The sequence below is a fragment of the Pagrus pagrus genome, assembly GCF_965226575.1.
Source record: "Pagrus pagrus genome assembly, chromosome: 8".
Lineage (NCBI taxonomy): Eukaryota > Metazoa > Chordata > Actinopteri > Spariformes > Sparidae > Pagrus > Pagrus pagrus.
In genome coordinates, this window is record NC_140192.1 from 33,107,329 (window position 1) to 33,131,207 (window position 23,879).

At 40.9% G+C, this 23,879-nt stretch overlaps 1 protein-coding gene across 2 annotated transcripts in view; it reads right to left on the minus strand.

Moving 5' to 3' along the window:
* Positions 1–22,571, minus strand: part of zfr (zinc finger RNA binding protein) — a 60,460-nt gene extending 37,889 nt beyond the window's left edge. For both annotated transcript variants that reach the window (XM_084360964.1, XM_084360965.1), the window contains exons 1-4: positions 22,467–22,571; positions 22,219–22,300; positions 8,894–9,173; positions 6,985–7,123 (exon numbers count right to left, since the gene is read on the minus strand). In XM_084360964.1, the coding sequence (XP_084217090.1) occupies positions 6,985–7,123; positions 8,894–9,173; positions 22,219–22,300; positions 22,467–22,503 (538 nt within the window). In that variant the 5' untranslated portion in view covers positions 22,504–22,571. The remainder of the gene's footprint in view (positions 1–6,984; positions 7,124–8,893; positions 9,174–22,218; positions 22,301–22,466) is intronic.
* Between the last annotated feature and the right edge of the window lie 1,308 nt (positions 22,572–23,879).

The window sequence follows — 23,879 nt, forward strand, 5'->3', positions numbered from 1 at the left end:
GTTGTTAATGGTAAGGTCAAGGGGAGTCATAGAGGGCCGCAGCCATGCCTCTTCGAGTTTGCCCCATGGGACCTTGTTTCTGAAAAACTTTGTATGGTGGTGAATTGAGAGAAATAATTTTTTGATCCCTGAATCCCTTGAATTGTGCCATGAACTACACATATAATGTTTGTCGATTGACAGTCAGCTGACAGTAGTGTTAGTGACATCGTCTTGGTGAACAGCCACCAAATCCCATAACTTAAACATTGTCGAGCTGGTCCTGTGTATTAGCTTGCTCACAGAACTGACAAACTACCCTTTCACATAACATTTATAAAATTGTGATTTTCACCTTTGTTAATACTTTTTCTGTGCCGAGGTGGCCATGTTGTTATAAAAGGTTTTCCTTCACCTTTTTATGTATGCTTATTGTATTTAGTTTGAAAAAAAAATAGATAGTCTGTGTGTATTTTGATGTATAGCCAAATTATCAAAACATTTTCTATCATTAAAATAAGAGAAGATTGTACAGCTTTGATTGAAAGTATGCTAATTTCTAGTTTTAAATTGGTCATTTTTACCCTTTTGACCATATACTGTACATTTGGTTTATCAATGTTTCAAAAAAGTTCCAATGTCATGTTCTGGTGGTTGGGTTAGTTTACGTCTGTATTGAATGCACCTTATTGTCCTAACTGAAATTCATAATTTTAAGAATATATAAAATTACATTACATTCATTTTATCAACTGTCCCCAAATGAGGCCATATAAAGCTTCTTCTAGACACACAACACAGGAGGGAAGAACTTCCTGATGCCATAGGTCCAGCAGACAACCTGCCTGTTAGCTGTATTGTCTTGGGATAGGGACACAATATCTACACAGTCTCATTATTAACATCATTAAACAGTTCCAATCAAGCAGAGATGGTATAAATATGGACAACTTATAATAGACAAATATACATTATTTATACTTTACTATTTGGCCACATAGTAAAAGTATTTCTTATCTCATCTATTCACAAGTTCAAATTGGTAAACTTTAAATACAGAATCAATTAAAACTGCAAGCAGTGATGAACGGGCCCTCGCCCCTCCCACGTACGTTGAGCCGTGGCGCCGTCGGAGGCCGCGCGCCCAGATGTGTGCTCGCCCTTTGCGTTTGGAAATGTCCTACCTAAATGGGATCCGTGTCACACAAAACACAACAGTGGAATATTCAGTGACTTCCTGTGTCCAGTGGGTGGCGCTATAGATATGACACAGTATTGATGCAGAGACATATTCAGGATGAGCCCCTCTATATGTGTGAGCAATTTCATGCAGATGAGCAATTGTATGTTGAAGTTGTAAGGACTTCCTGCTTATGGCAAGGGATCAAAATTGAACACCCCCTGCCACGCCCATCAGGTGTAAAAGAGGCGAAAGCTTTTGACAATGCATCATCTTCAAGGTCTGAAGATGATCCAGAGTGAATATGAAGTCTGTGGTGTGAAATTTGTAGGACCAGTTAGTTAAGCTACGAGGCATAGAAATGGGTTTTAAATGGGAGAAGATGCCGACGTTCTGAACTGTTAACCAAAATGGCAGACTTCCCGTTGGACTGAGGGTATGGGTCCAAGAGGGTTTTTTGTGCGTCTGGTAATGATACATATGGATACCGAATTTCGTTCATGTACGTGCATGTAGGAGGCGGGGCTTCAAGTTAGAAATATCCCAGGGGGCACTATAGAGCCATTTTTTCCACTTATCACAGTATTGACGCATAGCCATATTCATGGCCAGCCCTTCTACATGTGTGACTAATTTGGTGAAGATGGGAAATTGTATGTTGAAGTTATAAGGAGTTCCTGTGTGATGGCGAAGGATTGAAAGTGACCGCACCGCCACGCCCACCAAGCACAACGCAGGCTGTTGAAGGTCTAAGGATGCTACTGAGTGAATGTGAAGTCTGTGGTTTTAAATCTGTAGGACGAGTTAGTTAAAGTACGAGGTATAGACATATTAGGTTTGTACAGAATGGGAAAAGCCATAAGGGGCTTTATCAAAATTAACCGCACCGCCACGCCCACCAGGAATAACGTAGGCGAAAGCCTTTCACAACAGATCATCATCAAGACATGAGCATGAGGTGTAGTGAATGTGAAGTCTGTGCCGTTAAATCTGTAGGACGAGTTAGTTAAAGCACGAGGTATAGACATATTAGGTTTGTACAGAATGGGAAAAGCCATAAGGGGCTTTATCAAAATTAACCGCACCGCCACGCCCACCAGGAATAACTTAGGCGAAAGCTTTTCACAACAGATCATCATCAAGACATGAGGATGAGGTGTAGTGAATGTGAAGTCTGTGCCGTTAAATCTGTAGGACGAGTTAGTTAAAGTACGAGGCTTAGAAATGGGTTCCTACAGAATGGGAACAGCCATAAGGGGTCATTGCACTGCCATGCCCACCAGGTATATCGGAGGGGAAAGCTTTGCACAAGGTGTCATCACCAAGGTCTGAAGATGATATGTAGTGAGTGTGAAGTCTGTGGCGTTAAATATGTAGGACAAGTTACATAAAGTATGAGGTGAAAACATGACAAAAAATGAATGGGAAAAGCCATAAGGGGGGCATTAGGGGGCGCTACTGAGCTATTGTGCTGCGCATGAGGGCAGTTGTGGTATTGAATTAATGAACTCATAGGTAAGGAGTTAAGGGCCAAATTTGGTGTCTCTGCGAACATCCTAAAGTCCCGAAAAATGCGTCGGAAAAATTAAAAATCACCACACGCCATTCAAGATGGCCGACTTCCTGTTGCGGCAAAAATTCCAACAAAAATAATTCCTGGCTAAATCCTTGAGTCCCACGAGTCCTGCGAATGTCATGACATTCCGAGGAAATTTTCGCGGGGAAAAATGACGTTAGGTGGCGCTATGGAGTCCCCTGGCCGCACCCACCCCCAATCATTTTGAATTCAGATAGCAGCACACCAAGTTTGGTAAGTTTTGGGGTATGTTAAAGCCGCCAAATATGCAATCGTTTGGGTGGAAAAAAAAGAATAATAATAATTCAAAGCTGCAAGCAGCGGTGAACGGGCCCTCCCAGGGTATGCTCCTGTCGGGGCATGCTCCTGGCGAGGCATGCTGCTGTCGGGGCATGCTACTGTCGGTGCATGCTGCTGTTGGGGCTTGTTCATGCAACAACTTCTGTTGAGGAATCAAAAGTGAAGGCAGTCAAGCTGTTCTTTCATCATTTAGAAATAAAAGCGCCATCTATTGGCCGATTTGCACCAAATTTTGCACAAACCGTCAGTGGGCCATGGAACACAATAAGTTAAAGTCTTGTGCTAATCGGACTGTATTTCGTCAAGATACGCAAGATTGTCTGTTTGACCACAATGTGCAGGAAATTGTAATTCTGTATTTTGGGTGTTTATTGGACTATCAAAATTATTTTAAAAACTTTTTGTCGTGAGCATCCACAGATGCTGTGTGCAAAGTCTGGTGCAAATCGGTGAAATTGCCTGGGAGGAGTTCGAAAAAGTACGTTTTTCATTTTTTGCGATTCTGCGATGGAAATTTGGGGCCAAAGTTGGCGTGGCCTACATCACACAATTCAGCTGAATGCAGGAAACACATAGATATAAGGTTTAACAATGTGCTCCATATTATGTGGGAGTTATTAGCCAAAAACGGTTTTGTGTTTAAAATAGCGCCACCTACTGGTCATTTTTGGTGTGTGAGTTACAGGCACCAGTCTATACCACCCCTATGAATTTCATATCCATAAGTATTATGGTGTGGGCACAGTGCCAAATATAAAATGAAACTGCCACCAGAGCGCCACCTAGTGTCAGATCGGTATGACCTTCGTCAGCTATCCTCAGGAGGGCATTGGCAATGAGTGTACCAAGTTTCATGCAAATCCGATAAACCGATGTGGAGATATGCAACACTTCCTGTTTGGAGCGAATACTGCAAGTTGTTTTTTAATAAGTTGAGTATTGTTTAGAATATCAAAATTCTTTTAATAACTTTTTGTCAGGAGGGTCCACAGATGCTGTGTTCAAAGTTTGGTTGAAATCGGTGAAATTGTGTGGGAGGAGTTCGAAAAAGTAGGTTTGCGACATTAGCGAAAAAAAACTGTAGGCGGATGTGGGCGTGGCCTATATCAGCAGATTCAGCACAATTCAGTGAACGCGTGGATATGAGGTTTTTGAATGTCTGACAAAGTATATAGGAGTTATTAGCCAAAACGCACATTCCTACATTATAGCGCCACCTAGTGGTGGAATTTCACAACGACAACAGATTATAAAATTTTTCGCCAGGTGTGACAAATATTCCAAGTTTGGTGAGTTTTGGGGTAAATAACTATAAGGTTACAGATGCACTGAATTGGAAGACATGAGTTATTTTCTTCTCTGCTCGTTACAACAAATGATAATAAATTTAATAAAAATAAATACAAATAATCATCATTTCCTGTGTCAACAAAAAGCCTCCACATTGGCAGTGTCTTCACATTTGACACACACACACACACACACACACACACACACACACACACACACACACACACACACACACACACACACACACACACACACACACACACACACACACACACACACACACACACACACACACACACACACCTGAGATTGAGTAGCGTTGCAATGCTGCAGCTAAGGTTTCCTTCATGGTTTTGATCCCATGGTCCTCATCAGTCTCCTTTGTAGAAATCTGTGCAGCACAGTGACGCTGGAATGACGTCTGCAGCCATGGCATCTGTAGAGCTAACTTTTCGGGATAACTCCTCGAACGGACCCAGAACAGTTAGCTAAATAAGAGCTTTATATTGCACCCCATTGGATTTTAGAACTGGGTTCTTAGCGGGGGGCTTTTAATTTGAAAGTAGCGACCGTTCGTACCTTGCCGCTACACAACAAGCTGACAGCAGCTACTAGCTGTTTGATTGTGTCCGCTAGCTGTCAGCTACAGAGACCGAGGAGACACTAGCATCTCCCGGATCTCAGCGGCTTTCCAGTTGCTCATCTTGACATCCGCGGATGAAGTGATGGACTGATTGCTGTGATCAGCTGTTTCTTGGTTTTAAAACTCTCCGGCTGTGGGCCACACAACAGTGCGCACAACTAACAAACTGCCCTCTGATCGCGGTCTTCAGTTTCATGCAATGTAAGGCCTAATGCAATAATGTGGTATCGGTGCGTGGTATCTGTGAATTTTTGCGAGTACGAGTACAAGTATATGAGCGCAGTATCGGCCCGATACCCGATGCCAGTATCGGTATCGGTGCATCTCTAATAATAATAATAATAATAACAATAATAATAATAATAAATAATCCTAGCAGATACAATAGGTCCTCGCACGAGATTCGTGCTCGGGCCCTAATAATCCTTACAGATACAATAGGTCCTCGCACGAGATTCGTGCTCGGGCCCTTACTATATGATTAAAAAGCAAAGATTTCTGGGTTTAAATACTGCTGTTGAACACAGCTTCAGCATGTGCTTCATTGGCTCTACCTTGTTCCTCAAGGCTTTTTATTCTAACTGTAGAGAAAGTGGGATAGTTTAACAGATTAATACATTTGCTCTCTCGCCCGCATTAACTTTGGAGCACGTTAAACGTGGTGTTGAGTTTTAAGCTGCTGTGCAAGTTACAACAGACACAAGCTAATACTTACACATTAGTTAATGTTCTGGGTAAGGCAGTGTGGCCAAAACGCATGTCTTCCCATTCATTTTAACGAGGGAAGCCTGTTTTGGCTGTGCTTATTGAAACCAAAAAAGTTTAAACCAACTCGACTTCTGGAGAAAAGCAGCCTGATGCAACGTTACAATGGCCAATCACCTAAGCTGGCGATCAGACTAGCAGCATGAATAACTGAAACCACAGTGGATTGGAATGTAATGGGTCATGTGTATTCACTCAGTTAGGCTTTGTACACCAGTTTAAAACACATTTGTGGATGCCAACGATCACCGTAGGACCGGCATGCTTAACCTACTGTAGTAGAGGCATGATCAGAGAATATAAAAAGAGCAGAACGGGTCAGTGGCTGAGCATGCTATTTAGCATGGCTGAAAGCTACAGAGGGAACACAACGATTTTTTGTATGTGTAGCGCTGTTTCACTTGTGATCACTCGGTTTGGCCTTTTGTCCCATTTAAAACAAACTAATGATCTGCCTGGCATGCTGGTTAATCATTATTGTTTTGAATCCGCCGATTAGGACAAACGATCATAAGTAGGACAAGCATGCTATTAGCATAACAACATAGCAGCTTTGCTTTTCAGCAAACTGATCAGTTGGGGTTCCCAACATGTCACACACACAGTGACACTGCCACATGGCCACACAAGCCTGCGGAGTTTCGCCACACCACCGGATTTGGTCTGAATGTACCCTAGATATCAATACTTCTGCTAGTACTTGACAACCAACACTGGTTCTTATAGTCTGAAATGTGATGGTAAACTTTTCAAGTGACGAGAACAGAGTTGGCCATCGTTAGCAAACAATCTGAGTAAACAAGCCACAAGTCACTTAGATGCCCAGCTCTCCACTGGGTCTCCTCACATTATAACTCAATTTCTGTTATTTTTTCTAATCCTTATCTGTTCCTGGTCTCTTGGACACTTATAGGCTCATGATTATACGTTTGTGGTTACATATACAACCTCCAAAGTGTTTTAAAAAAGAATTAGAGCCATTAATTTCTTATTAAGCCTGGTTAATAAGCTTGACACTATGTCAATTCCGGTTTGTATTTGAAGAAAAATTCTCTCACAAAAACAACTCCAGAAATCAGTGTAGTTTATATATTATTTTTCCACACATTGATTTTCTGAGGTCTTCAACCTGCAACCTCCACGTTAAAGCATCATTTTACCATCTCACTGGAGAATAGTGTCCTACTGTATACATGTATGTTGTTTGAAAGTGTAATAACAGAATGGAAAAATTAATTATTTTGCATGTACCTGTCTGGTAGTAGGAATCTGCCACACTGGGTTGTGGCTGTGCAGCAGCAACAGCCGCTGTAGCAGTGGGCTGCTGGTAGTACTGCTTACTGTCATAAGCGACAGCAGGAGCTGTGGACCGCACGTAGGAGTAGGAGTCCTGCAAAAAGAAACAGTAGGACAGAGTGACAGGGTTGGAGGTTCAATCCCTGGCTCCTTCTTTCAACATGTCCAAGTGTCATTAGGAAGACACTAAAATTGTAATTTCACCAGATGCTGCCATCGTTGTGAGTGTGTACATGGTTGGCTGAATGACAGTAAATGACAGTTGTTAATTCCTCTGGATCAAGGTGCCATGCATAATCAGTCCATTTACCATTTATAACTAGTGGATAAAAACAGTATTTATGTTAAAAAAATAAAAATAAAAAATAAAAAAAAAGTCACATGTCAATGTGAGTCTGTTTTACTGACAGAATTGCTGTGACAATTATCCTGAATTTATCATGTGAACTTCAGAGTACAGTTTCCACACCACCAACACTTTTTAGTTTAAGTTCGTAATCAATTTGACAAGAGTCTGACCAAACTTTTAATATGTGGTCTAATTCACATTACTAAAAGCATCAATCAATAAAAGCAGGAATTAATAAAAATAAAAATTACAAATTAATCAATCAATCCACAAATGGACTAAATTAGATGAAAATGTAATTATTGCATTAATTGGCATAAACAGGCAATAAAAAGAATATTTATCAAAAATGTTGGCAAAATTGTTTATTAATAATTATAATAATAATAATAATAATAATAATAATAATAATAATAATAATAATAAGTCCATCAATGAAGAAATGGGTCAAATGAAAAAGGGCTTCATACAAATAAACCCTTTTATTTATTTACTTATAAATTCAAAAATCAAAGATGAACCAACTCAATCCTGAAGAAATAATAGAATTATTATATTTAATATGAGGTTTATTTTAACAAAACAAAGTCTAGTTATGATTAAATAACATTCCCCTCATTGACACAACGGCGCCACAACTTAACCAGCTAATGGTAGCTCTACTGAAACACCTGAACATCATAATAGTGCTTTATATACACAATGCTTTAGTACAAATATCAAATCTTTGGATGTCCACATACAGATTTGTAAAGTGAGTTGGCAGAGGCAACACACAAACAATTTATAAACATATAATAAAAAAGAACAAATACAAGCCATGACTGCCAGTACACTATATACTCTTGTCTGATGATTTAACTTCATGGACTACCACATTGTGGCTTTAAAGACTAATGTAATGGAAAAATGTAACATAAGAGGGTTTAACAGTGAGGATTGATCTAAATAAATGTTAAATGGTCAATAAAGAAGGAAAAAGGAAAAGCAAAACAGTAAAAAGGAAGGGTCTTTCTACTGGCCTGATTGTCTTAATTCAATTAATTAATTACATTTGTAATTCTTCTTTTCAAACTAAATTTCAAAATTGACATTGAAAATTGATGAATAGCTAAATCAATAATGGATTTCAAATGCTTTAAATGTAATTTAATCAATGCATTTATGTATGCATTTTATATATTAATTTATAAAAAAAAGGACCCAGACGCACCAAACTGTCATTTAGCTGTCACACTAGCGGCGACAAAAGCAGACTGCTGGTCGCCTGACATTGTCCCTGTGTGTCGGCACATCGCAAAGACTACAGCCAACGGCCAACTAGCTTGTATGTTCTGCGCCTGCAGATTGTGGACATATAATTTTATGATAAAGCAGTGTTTTTTCACAACGGCTGACAGTTGTGAATTGCACCAGTGAAGATATTCTTAATATCACTTAAGAATGTGATCAAAATGACAAACAAGTTTGTGTAATCTGTGTGGAAGCCTTGAAAGGGGAAAACTTGTAGTGTACCTGGTAGTTCTGTGAGGTGACTGGTGGTGGTGGTGGAGGTACTTCAGGCTGGCGCTGAGGGTAGCCGTAATCAGTTGCAGCATGGGTTGGCTGATATCCTCCATAAGCTGCAGCAGTAGCGGCTGCCACAGCGACGGGTGCAGGCCTAGCAACAGCAACGGTGGCTGCAGTGGGAGCATAGGCCGCTGCCACAGTGTGTGCTGCCACAGGTGCTTGATGAACCGTGTAACTGGCCACCGTGGTGGGATGTGTGTATGCTACCCCACCAGCTGGCTGCTGACTAGTAGGGCAACACAAATGAAAAATGAAAAAAGTTATCTGGCCAGTCACAACTTGGCTTCATTCCTGTTGTGAGCGTGAGCTTAACCCCATGTCCACAGAGCTGTGCATGTGTGATGATGTGGGACAAAGAGGTTATGGCAGTGGTTTTGATTTACAGTTAAATCTCAGATTTCACACAATTACATCACCTCTACACTAGACAGAGGTATTGAACATGATCAGACCATGTCTTTCTTTCAAATAAAGTTTTCTAGTTACATACAATCATCATACAACATGTAGTGAAATTCTTAGGTCCATAGCTCCAGGATTAAATAAAAATATAATTAAAACTGTAAGCAGTGATGAACGGGCCCTCGCCCCCCCACATACGTCGGGCTATGGCACCGTCGGAGGCCGTGCGCCCAGATGTGTGCTTGCCCGTTGCCTGTGGAAATGTCCTACCTAAATGGGATTCGTGTCACACAAAACACAACAGTTACATCTTCAGTGACTTCATGTGGTCAGTGGGTGGCGCTATGGATATGACGCAGTATTGATGCTGAGACGTTTTCAGGGTGAGCCCCTCTACATGCGTGAGCAATTTGATGCAGATGGGAAATTGTATGTTAAAGTTATCAAGACTTCCTGCTTGATGGCGAAGGATTGATTTTGAAGGAAAATGGCAGACTTCCAGTTGGACTGAGGGCATGTGTCCAAGAGGGATTTTTGTGCGTCTGGTCATGATACATTTGCGTACTGACTTTCGTTAATATGTGTGCATGTAGGAGGTGGGGCTACACGTTTGAAATATTCCAGGGGGCGGTATGGAGCCATTTGTTCACTTATCACAGTATTAATGCAAAGACCTATTCAGGGACAACCTCTGTACAATTGTGACCAATTTGGTGTAGATGGGAAATTGTATGTTGAAGTTATAAGGACTTCCTGCGTGATGGCGAAGGATCGAAATTGACCGCACCGCCACGCCCACCAAGCACAACGCAGGCTGTTGAAGGTATAAGGATTCTACTGAGTGAATGTGAAGTCTGTGCCGTTAAATCAGTAGGACGACTTAGTTAAAGTATGAGGCTTAGAAATGGGTTCCTACAGAATGGGAACAGCCATAAGGGGTCACTGCACTGCCACGCCCACCAGGTATATCGGAGGCACACCAATGTGACGTATGTTCCAAGTTTTGTTAGTTTTGGGGTATGTTAAAGCCGCCAAATATGCAATCATTTGGCTGGAAAAAAAAGAATAATAATAAATAATCCTTACAGATACAATAGGTCCTCGCACGAGATTCGTGCTCGGGCCCTAATAATAATATATAATCCTTACAGATACAATAGGTCCTCGCACGAGATTCGTGCTCGGGCCTTAATAAAATATGAAAGAATCAAGTACTCTTTGACTTTGGTAGTACTGTAATGGTGACTTCTGCTGTGCAATTAATAGCTATAGTAGTTCTCTTCATCCTTTTTCCAATTTGTATTTCTTCACAATCAACATTCTTTACCAGCACAAGATAGATGCAGGACAGAACAGGAGGAGCTTAAACTGACCAATCATAGTTCTTTTTCCTTTGAGAAGGTATACAATGTTGGAAGGTGCAGCTCATTTCACCTAAACTGCATCCACGTTTCCCGAAATGACATTTACCCAACTACAGTAAGTGCACTACGTATGGGAATCCTAGTTACTTCTGATTCTTGGTCATCATACCATTCAGACGGGGCACTATTTTCCTGCTCCAATACCACCGAAAAGCAAAATGAAACATGAGCTTAAAACTTAGGGCTGGGCGATAATTTTCATGGTAAAATTTTCCACGATAACGATGATAAATCTATGACATTTATTTTCGATAGTTATTTTTGAGTCCTTTTTCCTTTACCTATAAAACATACATCAACAGCCAATCGCACAGCAGAGAAACAAATGCATGTGGTTGATACATGTTTCCAGCCCCTCCCACTCAAAACAACTTTGGTTATTTGGAAATAGATCAGCTACCTGAAGTCTGACAAAGCCCAGACTACCAGTAGGCGCAAAAAGTATCGGCGACCAGTCCTCAGCAGAACTGGAAACACCACCAACCTCTTCCATCATTTCAAAAGGTACCGTCCCAAACAGTACTCCGAAAGCATAGGTTTGCACTATCATGCTAGAGTCAGCCTCCCCGCAAGTAGGCAACAGCCCAGCCCCACTGCTTCTACTAGTCAAACTTCAGTTCGACAACCAACAGGTGCCACTTTTTCAACCATTACCCCATATGAGCAGAAACCGAAGCAACCCAGAGACATAACCAGCGCAGTTACGTACTGTATCGCTAAACATATGATGCCTATAAGCTAGACTTGTAGTTCTCGAGACCGAGACCGGTCTCGAGACCGGTCTCAAGACCACTTTTTTGTGGTCTTGGTCTTGTCACGCCTCGACAGTCTTTGGTCTCAGGAGGCATTAAAGCGGAACTGAACAACTACCTGCAAGCTCAAGAAGAGAATAAGAATACAGGAGCATAATCATCCTCAACATTTACCTTTTTATTTTATTTTCTGTAATTAATGTTGCAATTAATGCAGTGTACTATAAGGATCGACCGATACATTGGCCGGCCGACATATCGGGCCGATGTTTGCGTTTTTTACGTGTATCGGCCGATTCGCGTGTGGGTTCGCCAATGTTTTTTTCCGCGGCATGATTTACAGACAGGCATCCACGAGCAGCTCTGTGTTGCTGAAAGACCCTGCAGCACATGCAGACGTGTTTCCCCTCCCCCACTGGAAGAGTGGTGAAAGCGGCATTGCCCAGGAGGCTGCTTCAGAACAACGGTAAGTTTTAAACTTTCAATTAGCCTCTAACTGTTAAACTTAGTTGAAATACTAGTAATGAAGTAATATTAGTAGTAATGTCAAAGTTGTCAATTCAGTTCCATGGTGTTTGTAGGAGTTTAAATCAGCGAACGCCAGGCTGAGATGCGTGTCGTGTGTGTGTGCGCGCTCTCTCCCTCAGCAGAGCAGAGTGGAGCAGCCATTGCGGGGCTATCAGGTCTTTAGCGTGTACTAGAAGAACTTTATGATGAGAGAAATGTTTTATATGTAGTACTAATTTGTGTCAGTGTTTCGTGAAAACGTGTTTAGAGCCGTTTGCTGCCATTATCAATCCAGCGGTGGTGGAGTTTTTCAGTCAGCGTCAGCTCAGCTGACGTGTGTGTGTGTGTGTGTGTGTGTGTGTGTGTGTGTGTGTGTGTGTGTGTGTGTGTGTGTGTATATAGAGGGGGGGTGCGCGTCTCACTGGGGAGGAGCAGCCATCACATCGATGAGAGATTTAACTGAAACTATGAGAGAAATGTTTTGTACATGGTTGAATATTTATTCCTTTTAAAGTTGATAATGCCGTTTAAAACTTAAACTTGAACACTTTGTTGCTTAATGTGCTTCTGACATCACACTTATTTTCCTGCTGATTTATGTTCTGGTGTTGCCAAACCTGACAGCATAGTAGCCTAAGACATGATCACTTTATTTTGTGCAGAAAAAATTAATTATACCCGTCTTATCAGCAAGCAATGCATCATCAAGGCTGTGTTGTAGATATTGATGAAAGGGTGATATGAATGTAAGATGATGCCAAAAATATTGATACTGATTGATACTAATCTGTGTTTTTTTTAATTCTTCATACAGATGGCTGAACGCAAGAACCCGGTGTGGCAACATTTTAGTGAGCCACCAAAGCACTTTTTTTCATTTGAAAGTATGTGTGGTGTAAAGTTGAACAAAGCTGTTGAATCCTACTGTGTACAGTAGTTGTTGTTTTATTTATGCTACAGCTTAAGCTTAAATTTTACTGTTCAATAAATGTTTGTTTAAACTTGAGACCTGTTATCATTGTGTCATTTTTTTTATGTAAATTGAGGGAGCAAAAGCAGTATCGGCCCCAAAAATCGGCCCAAGAAAATCGGCAGTCCATAATCGGTCATCGGCTAAGGGTGATGGAAAAAAATCAGTATCGGCCCTAAAAAACCCATATCGGTCGATCCCTAGTGTACTACCTCTAAAATGTTTGAGACACATTTGAAACAAGCAATTTGTTTTACATATTCATCATTTTATTTATTCAGTGTTTAACATAAAGCCATTTGGTTGGTTGGTTCTGTTGAATGTTTGTCACCTATTCATTCTGACAATAAATAATTGTATTTTATAAACCATAATTAACCTTCTGGTTTGTTTTGGGTTCTGTCCTAAGGAAATTACTCTTAAAACTGTCAATTCAACATTATTATTGTTAAAATATCAGGGTTTTGCGTGTCAACCAATTTTCCGCGACATTATGAGGTCTGTGAAGCATAAAATATGGGTGAAACATGGGTTTTTTGTATGAAACTTTGTGTTTTTTATGCGAAATAATTCACCTCACCTGTTTCAAACGTGCCGCGGAGTCCTCCTGTCGCCAAGCAGCAAATGAAACCACCGCGTCGCTCTGCGCCAGTGAGGTGGTTCGCGCTCAGCACAAGGTTTGACCGGAGCAGAGCCCCAATGAGCCCCGCGGGAACACAAGCAGCGCGTCAACGTCATTTTGCCGCCCGGAGCTGAAATCAAACGCACCCTTCTGCTGCGGTCGAGTTGAACCGATTTGAAAACAGCGCCACTGAGCTTCCATAGAACTACATTGATTTTCAATCAAGATTCCAGCGCGGCGGCGGACAATTTCAGCGAGGCGGCCGCCTCAAAATGTATAATGCAGAAAAAACCCTGAATATACTATATCGTATATCGTGATAATTATCGACATCGATCAATATAAAAAAAACATATTGCAATAACAGTGATGAACTAGCTTGACAGTGGTGAGTACCAACAATAGCGATATTCATTGTTAACGTTATGATAATGTTGGGCGTTTTCTTAAATCTGAATGACACATGAAGTAGCTGGATATGGTTAGCAAAGACTAACGAAAGAGCCGGTCAACTAACGACAAGCGAAAGATTGCTTTTTTTAAGATTCTGGGTGCACACTTACACATTCAGGTTTTGAATGTGCTTGTTCGTGTGTGTTTTAAACTGCACTTATTGGCAAATCTGTCTCAGTCCCCCAGTTGGATTCATTCAAGGTTGCCATGGTGATGGTTACTTAGTTGGTACTGGTAACTTTGACTAAGAGGTGATTTCATAAAATATTTTAGCTGCGGCTCACCTAACATTATCATGCTTCTCCCAGAAAGACAGTACCTGCTAAATGGCGTTATGGTAGAAACTGTGAGAGTGTACTGAGCACTCTATAAACCATGTGTGCATCCTCAAAAATGTAGCTAGATCAGTTAAGAAAATTGGCTGTGTTTGCAGGCCTCTAGATATTTTTCATCCCAGTTTAATGGGAGGCAATGCAGCAGTTAATTGGCACTCCTGTCTTCCTAAGCCCAGCACACATTTTCCTACAAGCTGATGTTTAAATTATTGAATTGAAGTGAATTGAAGACTGAAGAATTTTGTGGAGCTCCTTTCCATTCTGTCAACACTCTGTCCTACAAACACCAATGTAGAAATGTGAAAATTGCTCAAAAATAATGAATTTCAGGACTGTCTGTGTAAAAAGTATGCATGATATGTCGGGCTGGTGTGACGCGTCGACATTAGGGATGTCACGATTACTCGATTTCACAATTAATTGCGGTATTAAGCGCTACGATTAATTGATCGTTACGTTTCCTGAATACCGTCAGAAAATATAATGCCGGCCTGGAACCATAGTTAAGGGCAACTCAAACGGAACGGAAAAAAAGTTACGCAGCCCGCGTGTGTTGCTTTGTTTTGGTCCCTGCAAATTGCAGAAGAGAGGCGTGCCTGTGGGGAAAATGGCAGAAGACTTATTCCCCCCGGCCAAACGTGAAAAGTCAGCCGTGTGGGAATATTTTGGATATACGAAAAATGACCAGGGTGTCGTTGATGAGGATGGAATGCCAGTATGTAAAACATGTCACAAAAAAGTTGCAGTCAAAGGAGGAAACGCGTCCAATATGTTTCACCACCTGCGGGACAACCACCCGACTTTGTTTGCCAAAATAAAGGTAAATACACAGTAACATTAAAATACGTCAATGTTTTCCCAACGTTGCATTGAACTGGTAGGAAATTAAATGTTAGCGTGTCATTTGCACTTAATTGTGTACGAGTACGACACGGGTTCGCCTTTCAGTGCAGCGTGAGGTCGATAGCTTTTTTTTCTCCTTTGTTTTTTTTTTTTGTCGTCGGACAGTCTCGGTGTCAGTGTGCAGTGACCTGTAGAAGAAAACGCCATATTGTCAAGGTCCTCACTCAGTCAGTGAACATTTAGCATTACCTCCTTTTGCTTTCTCCCATCTGTGCGTAAACGTTGGGCTTGTGCTTCCAGCTCGATCCAGTGCTTGTATAGTTGTGCTCTCAGTCCGTTTCATGTTTTACTAATTTGTTTATGTCATTGTAATTTAAACATAAAATAAATTAACCAAAATAATAGATAAGTTTTATATGTGGCCACATAATACTAGACAAATGATGATAAACATCTGGTATAGATGACAATTGATGACTTAAATAATTAAAACAATTCTCCTGGGGGATTAATGATTGGTCCTATATAAATAGATACTTAAAAATACAAATATTGGGTCATATAATTAGCAATATAATTATATTTTGACAGTCAACATAAGTCATTACAGCCCAAACAAAGCTCAACTGTGTGTTGGAAATTTATTTCCTCTTTTCCTCACTCACCGACACCTTCAGGGCAAGACTGGGGGTGCTGCTGCTGCAGTTCAACAACCAACTGTTGCAGAATCCTTTGCAAAGTGTGTCCCTTACGCTCCTACCTCAAAACAAGCCCAGGATTTAAATACTGCTGTAGCCTATTTTATTTCCAAAGACATGCCATTTCAGATTGTGGAAAAACCCGGATTTCTTCATCTCATGAAAAAGGCAGTGCCACAATACAAAGTACCCACAAGAAACTACTTTTCAACAACCAAAATCCCAGCCATGTACGAGGAGGTGAGAGGGAGTGTGGAAGAACAGCTGGCAGAGGGTGAATGGTTTGGTGCAACCACAGACTTATGGACCAGCACTGGTGGTACAGGAGAGCCCTTCATGAGCTTTACAGTCCACTACATCTCTACTGACTGGAAGCTTAAGTCTCACTGTCTTGACTGTTTATTTTCCAGAAGACCACACGGCAGAGCACATTGCAGAAATGGTGGAGAACATGCTCTTGGATTGGAAAATAAAGAAAGAGGGTCTGTCTGGAATTACAACAGATAATGCCAGAAACATGAAGGCCTTTGAAGAATTTCCATGTGTTTGGTTTTCTTGTTTTGGTCATAATTTGAATTTGGCCATTTCCAAAGTCTTCAAGATACCAAGAGTGGAATCCGCTACCAGAGCATGCAGGCATTTGGTGCAAGGATTTTCTCGAAGCTGGAAACGGAAACGTGAGCTTAAAAAAAAGCAGGCAGAGTTGGACATCCCTGAGCACTCAATGACCTAGCCTTTGCGGTCCACGAGGGCCGGGTCCTTCGGACAAGTCTTTGAAGGCCTCGTCCACCGTTGTTAAATGGGACGGTCTAGCCTTCGGAGTATATACTGGTTGCCTCACCAGATGTTCCCGCCCCTTACCCTTACGTCACGATTGTGAATGAAGATATGCATTAAAGTCTGTTTTGGTTCAAATCTATCAAACGTGTACATTTATTTGTGTGTACAAAAATCAATGACAAAATGTGTCAAGTCTAAATTGAATCATTAACATTACAAAATAAACATTAACCCATTGGTGAATAACAACTATATTTACCATAGCATTACCAGCGTCACGTATTTTAACTGAAAGTTGAAATTTGGAGGTTTTGAAGTTTAACATATCTGGCGTTGGATGTTTACATGACTAAAAACCGAGTATAAACCCATTACTTAAATTTGAATGTCATGTCTGCGCCACTTGATGTCGCCATTTTCTCTTGCTTCCTCTTCTGTTCCGGGACTGAGCAGCGGTGCGCAAAGGAAAAAAGAGGGAAGGCCAGGCTGCATTTGTGGGCTGCGTTTGAAGGAGCCTCTGAATTTAGACAGCTTTCGCGCAGCGTTGTGACGTAATTGGCCTTCAAATGCGCACTTCGTGGGCTGCAGCCCCTGAATTTGGACACAGCCCATGACTTCACTGACATCCTGGCCTCAGAGAAACAGGTCACACTCTCCTCCCTGAAGCCAGTCTTGGAGCACATCAACACCGAGATACTTGACGAACAAGTAGATGAAGACAGCAATCTCACAAAACAAATGAAACGGGTGATGAGAGAAGACCTGCTAGAGCACCTCAGATAACCAGAGGAAATGAAGAATGTGCTGAACATAGGCAGTTTTGTGGACCCCAGGTTCAAAGGAAATTTTGTTGAGAATCTGGATGACACAGTCAAAGCATGCAACGATGAAGCACTGGCACTTGCATCACATCACACAGATGAGCCTCCAGCAGCAAATGAACCAAGCACCTCTTCCACCACCACCAAAAAGAAAGAGAAAAGCCTGTCTGGGTTATTACAACACATAACCACTGCAAAGAGAAACAGGTCAGCTCCTTCAGGAAGTGAAATGCCAACTATTCAAGACAGAGTTGATTCTGAGAGCAAGCTGTATGTGTCCCTCCCTGCTATCAGAAGTGATGATGATCCCCTAGCCTGGTGGAAGGCACATACACAAGAAATGCCAATGCTTTCGAAGGTTGCCAGAAAATACCTCTGCATCCCTGCCACAAGTGTACCTTCAGAAAGAGTGTTCAGCACAAGTGGCCACATCCTGTCTCCTCAGAGATCAAAACTCAGCTCTGAGCACGTGAACATGCTGACGTTCCTACACTTTTGTTTTTTGATCCAAAAGAAAATACACACAGCTAGCTTGTATTGTAATTTGTATTTAATTTCAGACATATGTTTTTTTTCCCGTGTTTCATAATGTTCTACTCAGGTTCAAAAGAAATGTTTTGTGTGATTTACTTTACAGAAACATAGCGGTTCTGTAGAATAGGGCCCGACCGATATGGATTTTTTGGGGCCGATGCCGATACCGATTATTAGGGGGGAAAAAAATCCGATAACCAATTAATCGGCCGATTGTTTTTATTTTTTATAAAGTTTTGAAATTGTATTAATTTAAGTAATATATCTACATATTTACTTTTTTTTTTTTAACAAATGGCTGCTTTTGAGCCTTTCAGACACTTCTACAAAGAATTAAAAGGCAGAAAAATAATTTCAAATCCTTTTTATTGCTGAGTCAAGCAGCATATTAACATGACAACCATCCAACATTAGGCCTACACCAAGGCACCACTAGCTACTGCTCTTCACGCCGACAGGAAGACCGACTGATCATCTCACTAATATACCACGGATTTATCATGAATCAAACTTGGACCAGAAAAGCGTTTTCAACTACTCGCCCCCCCCTCCCTCCCTCCGCCGGTCGGTGCCTCCCCGTCTTAACTCACGTTACTCATTTTGCTCCGGTCTTATCTGGAGACATGCAGCTGCCTCAGTGAGAGAAGTAGCTAGTCGATTACGTAATGTATACTGTTATGTTTATCCTACCGTTACTGGCACAGCTAATATGTGTAGCAAGGCTAATGGCAGATGGCTAATTCTAACTTTAGCTTGCATATTACATAGTGCTTAAACGTTAACTCGGCGTGATCAAGACCAACACAGCGGGGAACATCGTGAAGTGGGTTGAATTGAAACTTGTTGACTTATTGTTTATTTCACAAACTTGTTTATTTACTGTTGAGGCGGACCACTCTCCTCCGTGCGTCCCTGCCGCTGCCTGCTCCAGACTGATCTGGAGCAGGCAGCGGAGTTTGTCATGAGGTCGGTGCGCCCTCTACAGGATAAATAGCCTAATGTCGGGGATCTTTTCAAATAGGGGAACATTTTCAAAGTAAAACCAAGTCTTATTCCCTGCATTTTATTTCTGAAAATATCGGCGACAATCGGCAAGTTTTGGCCGATTACCGATTAGTCTCAAACGGGCTATAATTGGCCGATTTAATCGGCTCGCCGATAAATCGGTCGGGCCCTAGTAGCTATAATATGATTTTTTAAAGGTGGGTGGGAGACATCACAATAGCACCGATCGAATAGGGAATACAATTCTCTCGCTCCATGTCCAGCCAGCTGGCGAGCACAACTGTCTCATCCAGCCAGTAGGAGATGCATCGAATATTTGCTGCCCAATAGTACCTCATAAAATCTGGGAGGGCCAACCCACCATTTGTTTTACTTTTGCACAGATGCCCCTTTCTGATCCTATGTGTTTTATAATTCCAGATAAATGGAAGAATCATAGAATCTATTTTTTTAAAGTAAGTTTTACTAAGAAAGATGGGTAAGTTTTGAAAGAGGTACAGTATTTGAGGGAGACAGACCATTTTAATTGCATTTACTCTGCCTATCAAGGAAATAGGGAGGGTTTTCCAGAACTTGTTTGTTTTCAAACTTATTTAATATAGCCACATAATTCGCCTAAAATAAATTATTATATTCGTTGTAATTTCTAACCCCAAATATGTGAACTTCTCCCATGCCAATCTGAACGGGGTTCGTTCTAGTGTGCCTGGGTTACTGCATCGCACTGGCATCAGCTCACTTTTTGCCCAGTTCACTTTGTATCCGGAGAACGAGCTAAATAAATCAATTGTCTCCAATAAGACAGGCATTGAAGTTTGCGGCTTTGTGATAAAGGTCAAAATGTCGTCCGCATATAGCGATATTTTATTTGAGGTGTCATCTGTGTCATAGCCATGACCCTACTGTAGAACTTCACATCTGTTTTCTCTGAGAGAAATATATAGTACATATGTAGCATTTTTGGTTTCATTGTGGCAGTGGTGGTTTTTTGTTTAATTGCCATTTTTCTTGTACTTTTTGGTTACTTGACTTTGTAGCTATATATTTTTGTTATGTTGGCATAAAAAAATAGAAATAAAGGAAACTTTAAGACCTTCAAGGAGTGTTCATGTGATTTTACATAAGAGTTGTGAAATCAATCAGCGCATAATATTCGTGATTATCGTAATATCGTGATAAATTCTCTGACAATAATCGTGCTAAGGAAAACTGTAATCGTGACATCCCTAGTCGACATAATCAATTACATAAAACGACGATTTACGCAACAGTACTAATGCCATGCTAATGCCATGCTCGAGAACTTGAAGCAGAAGCTGATCAGTTTGCCGGAAAATGAAGCCGATATGTTGTTGTGCTACTAAGCATGCCAGTCCTACTAGTGATTGTTTGTCCTCATCTACGGATTAAAAATAACAGTAAACAACCAGGATGGGACAGATCATTGCCGCATTTTAAACTGGGGGACAAGACCGAACCGAAGTGAAAGTGAAATTTAACGCTACACAGAAGTGTCAGTTGTTTTCCCTGTGTAGTATTTATCCATGCTAAATAACATGCCCTCCTGATCGTATGCTTATGTGATTGGCCACTGCAACATGACGTCAGGGTGCGTTTCTCCATAATTAAGTCCTGTTTACTTTTTACCAGTTAAGATTGGGCTATTTTTTTCTCGGCAATAATGCCCTGCAGTGCATACTTTGTCATATTCGTTTGTTGATGATTGAATAAAATATTAAAATATAAATGACAAGTTTTGAAATGTTATTTTAAAATTCATTGTTATATTAATCAAGTACTAAAAAATAATCGATAAAAAAAAAAAAATCGTTAGGTGCAGCCCTTATGATATTAAAAAGTTTGATTAATACGAGAAAGTCCTAATCTTTGTGGACATTTGAAAGTTTGAATACAGTTTCTATGTGAATGTATGAAGGACTGGGAAGTGGTTTTAAATTAGTGTGTTTGAAGGGTTTTCTAATTGACTTCCATTATAAAGTTGAATATTTTGAGAAATTTTAATGGGATTTGACAGGTGAATGATAGATTAGATGTAGTCAAGATGGGAAATATTTCAAAGCTTGAATGGAGTTTCTAGCTCAAATCATGAAAATGGACAAGATATCTCTAGCGTGTGCCTGCTGTGGGCTCTCGTAGGGGGATGCCCCCCATTTTTGTTCCGCTAATGTAATGCTGATGGAACCACAGAATGAAAAAACAAAAAGAATGATCTTTGACAGTTGTGAATTGATTCAGAATCAAAGAGGATAAAAATCCAGATTTCTTATGTGAAACTGGTGAAATCATAATCTCCTTGGCAGAGTTAACTTGCATAAAATAAAATAAACAATAAAGTAGAATGTGATTGCTCAACAAACATCCTTCTGAACGACTGTCACAAAATACTATTGTCAGTAACTAATCTGACCCAGAAAACTGATATGTTCTTAGGCCTCACCAATTGAGTATCCCAACCCCTCGAGTCGTAGGCCCGGATTATAACATTTGCAGATGGGTACAACAAATTGGGTTCCGGTACGGATCAGGCACTGACACACACACTTCTCTCCTGTGGGATTTCCCAGGAAATTTGGCCCCTCCCTAGTTGATCCAGTCCAGTAGGTATCTCCCAAAAGCTCATTTAAGTGCCACTGCAGCGCCACTCATCTAAGCAGCAACCTGAAACCTGCCACCGACTGCCACTGTGATGCCAATACGAGGATTGAGACCTTGCTGCATTTGTGGTGGTGGATTCCTCAGTAATATAAATGGGGTACTACGGTTTCTTACCTGAACTATACATTTCGGCCACATAATACCATAGACCACAGTACAGTGTGTTGGCGTTTGATAAAACTCATAATGTATTACTCTTCCAATAATATATGTTATCGTTGCAAAGGACATCAACGGAGCTCCCTGCATTTAACGCAGTGCACTTTTCAGCCTGAACTGCGCGTCCAACTGCAGCATTAGCAGAAGGATAACCGCCCCCTCCCCCCCGGCTTCAACAACAGTGTGAACCATTACAGCCTGTACAACACAGAATCTCAGTTTACGTTCGAGCTAAAAACATTAGGCAGCATGTTGTAGCCGAAAAGCAGATGTATCTAGTGTAGCCTTACCTGTACTGGGCGGCAGCGCCGTGGGTAAATCCAAAGTAATTGCCGGTAGCCATTTTGGCATCTTCACCAAGCCGGCTGGGCACTGCGGAGGATAGACATACAGGGTATTGCTAAGCTAACTGTTAGCAACAGCGGTCCAAGGACTATCCATTAACGTCGCAACCTTACTATTTCTGACACACATATACAATTACTTCAGTCTTTCAAGATGATTGTGGAACAATCTCGACGTTTTTAACGATACTCACCATAGGTGAAGGAGACAACTGGACATATAGGAATCATTGGTGTTGTATATGCTTCAAACACCCGTACTGTAGACCAGCCTATTTATATTACGTGTCGTACCCGGAAAAGCCTTCTTCGCGCCTGCGCAGAGAGAAGGGTCGACGGGGTTGTTTGTTTTGTGTTCACCAACTTTATTGAAGCCCTGATAACAATACAAGACAAGCAACAGTGCAGGGAGAAAACAGCAAAGGAATAAAAGACATACAAACACTGACAATGACAATGTATGAAGACGGTAAATATCTAAATGGTTAAATAAGATATAAATTGAAAACACTCAATTAACCCTTATGCCCTCCTCGGATTTTTTCTTTATTTGGTGATCATTTTGGCTGTGTTACAGCTTGTGGCATGAATTTTTGCAAGAACTTTTCTTTTTGGTAAATTTTTTTAAATCGAATGTCTTTTACTCTTACGTGTCTTTAATACTCTATTGATGCATTTTGCACCCTCTGCACACCTTCATGGCAAAAATGTACACGCACAAAAAACTGCTATTAAATCCTCATACAACAATATTTTTTTCATAAATCACTAACACAACTTCAAACTTGCTCAAAACTACCAAACATTCAATAATTTTCAGGATTTTAACCCTTTAATTGCCAGTTTAATTATTTGAAAAAAAAACACAAAAAAATAATTATTTTCCATGTAATAAATAGTAGGGGGGTGGAGCTTCGGTGGTGATTAGAGTCTTGGTATACGTCAAAGATTAGCAACAAAATTGATTTGATTACATTAGTATTTTTTATGTAGTGCCAAAAATGCCTCATTGACTTCCATTAAAACCACATTTTTTAATCTCACTGCCATTACAGTATAAAACCATGCATTCTGTAATGTCAGCATTTCGTTTTGAAGAAAAGTAGTGATATTTGACATTTTTACTGTATTCCACCAGATTCAACCATTTTCCCATTGTAGGCCGATGCATGAAATTCTTGTTTTTTTGCCAGTTATATTATGGAGCCGTGTGACTACCAGGGGGCCCCAAGAGTTGTTTTTGTGTTTGTCTGTGTGTGTGTGTGTGTGTGTGTGTTTGTCTGTGTGTGTGTGTGTGTGTTTGTCTGTGTGTGTGTGTGTGTGTGTCTGTCTGTCTGTGTGTGTGTGTGTGTGTGTGTGTTTGTGCGCGTGTTGTGTGTGTGTGTGTGTGTGTGTGTGTGTGTGTGTGTGTGTGTGTGTGTGTGTGTGTGTGTGAGACAGAGTGTGTGTGAATCTGTAAGCACGCACTGATCATTTTCCGGGGTGAAAAAATGGCATCTTTTGAGGGATGTGTTTCATGTGTCTTTGAAGACGTGCTTGAGTAAAAACATGGCCTCTTGCCTTTGCTGTAGGCCTACTCAAAAACAAAAACAACTGCTTTCACAGCC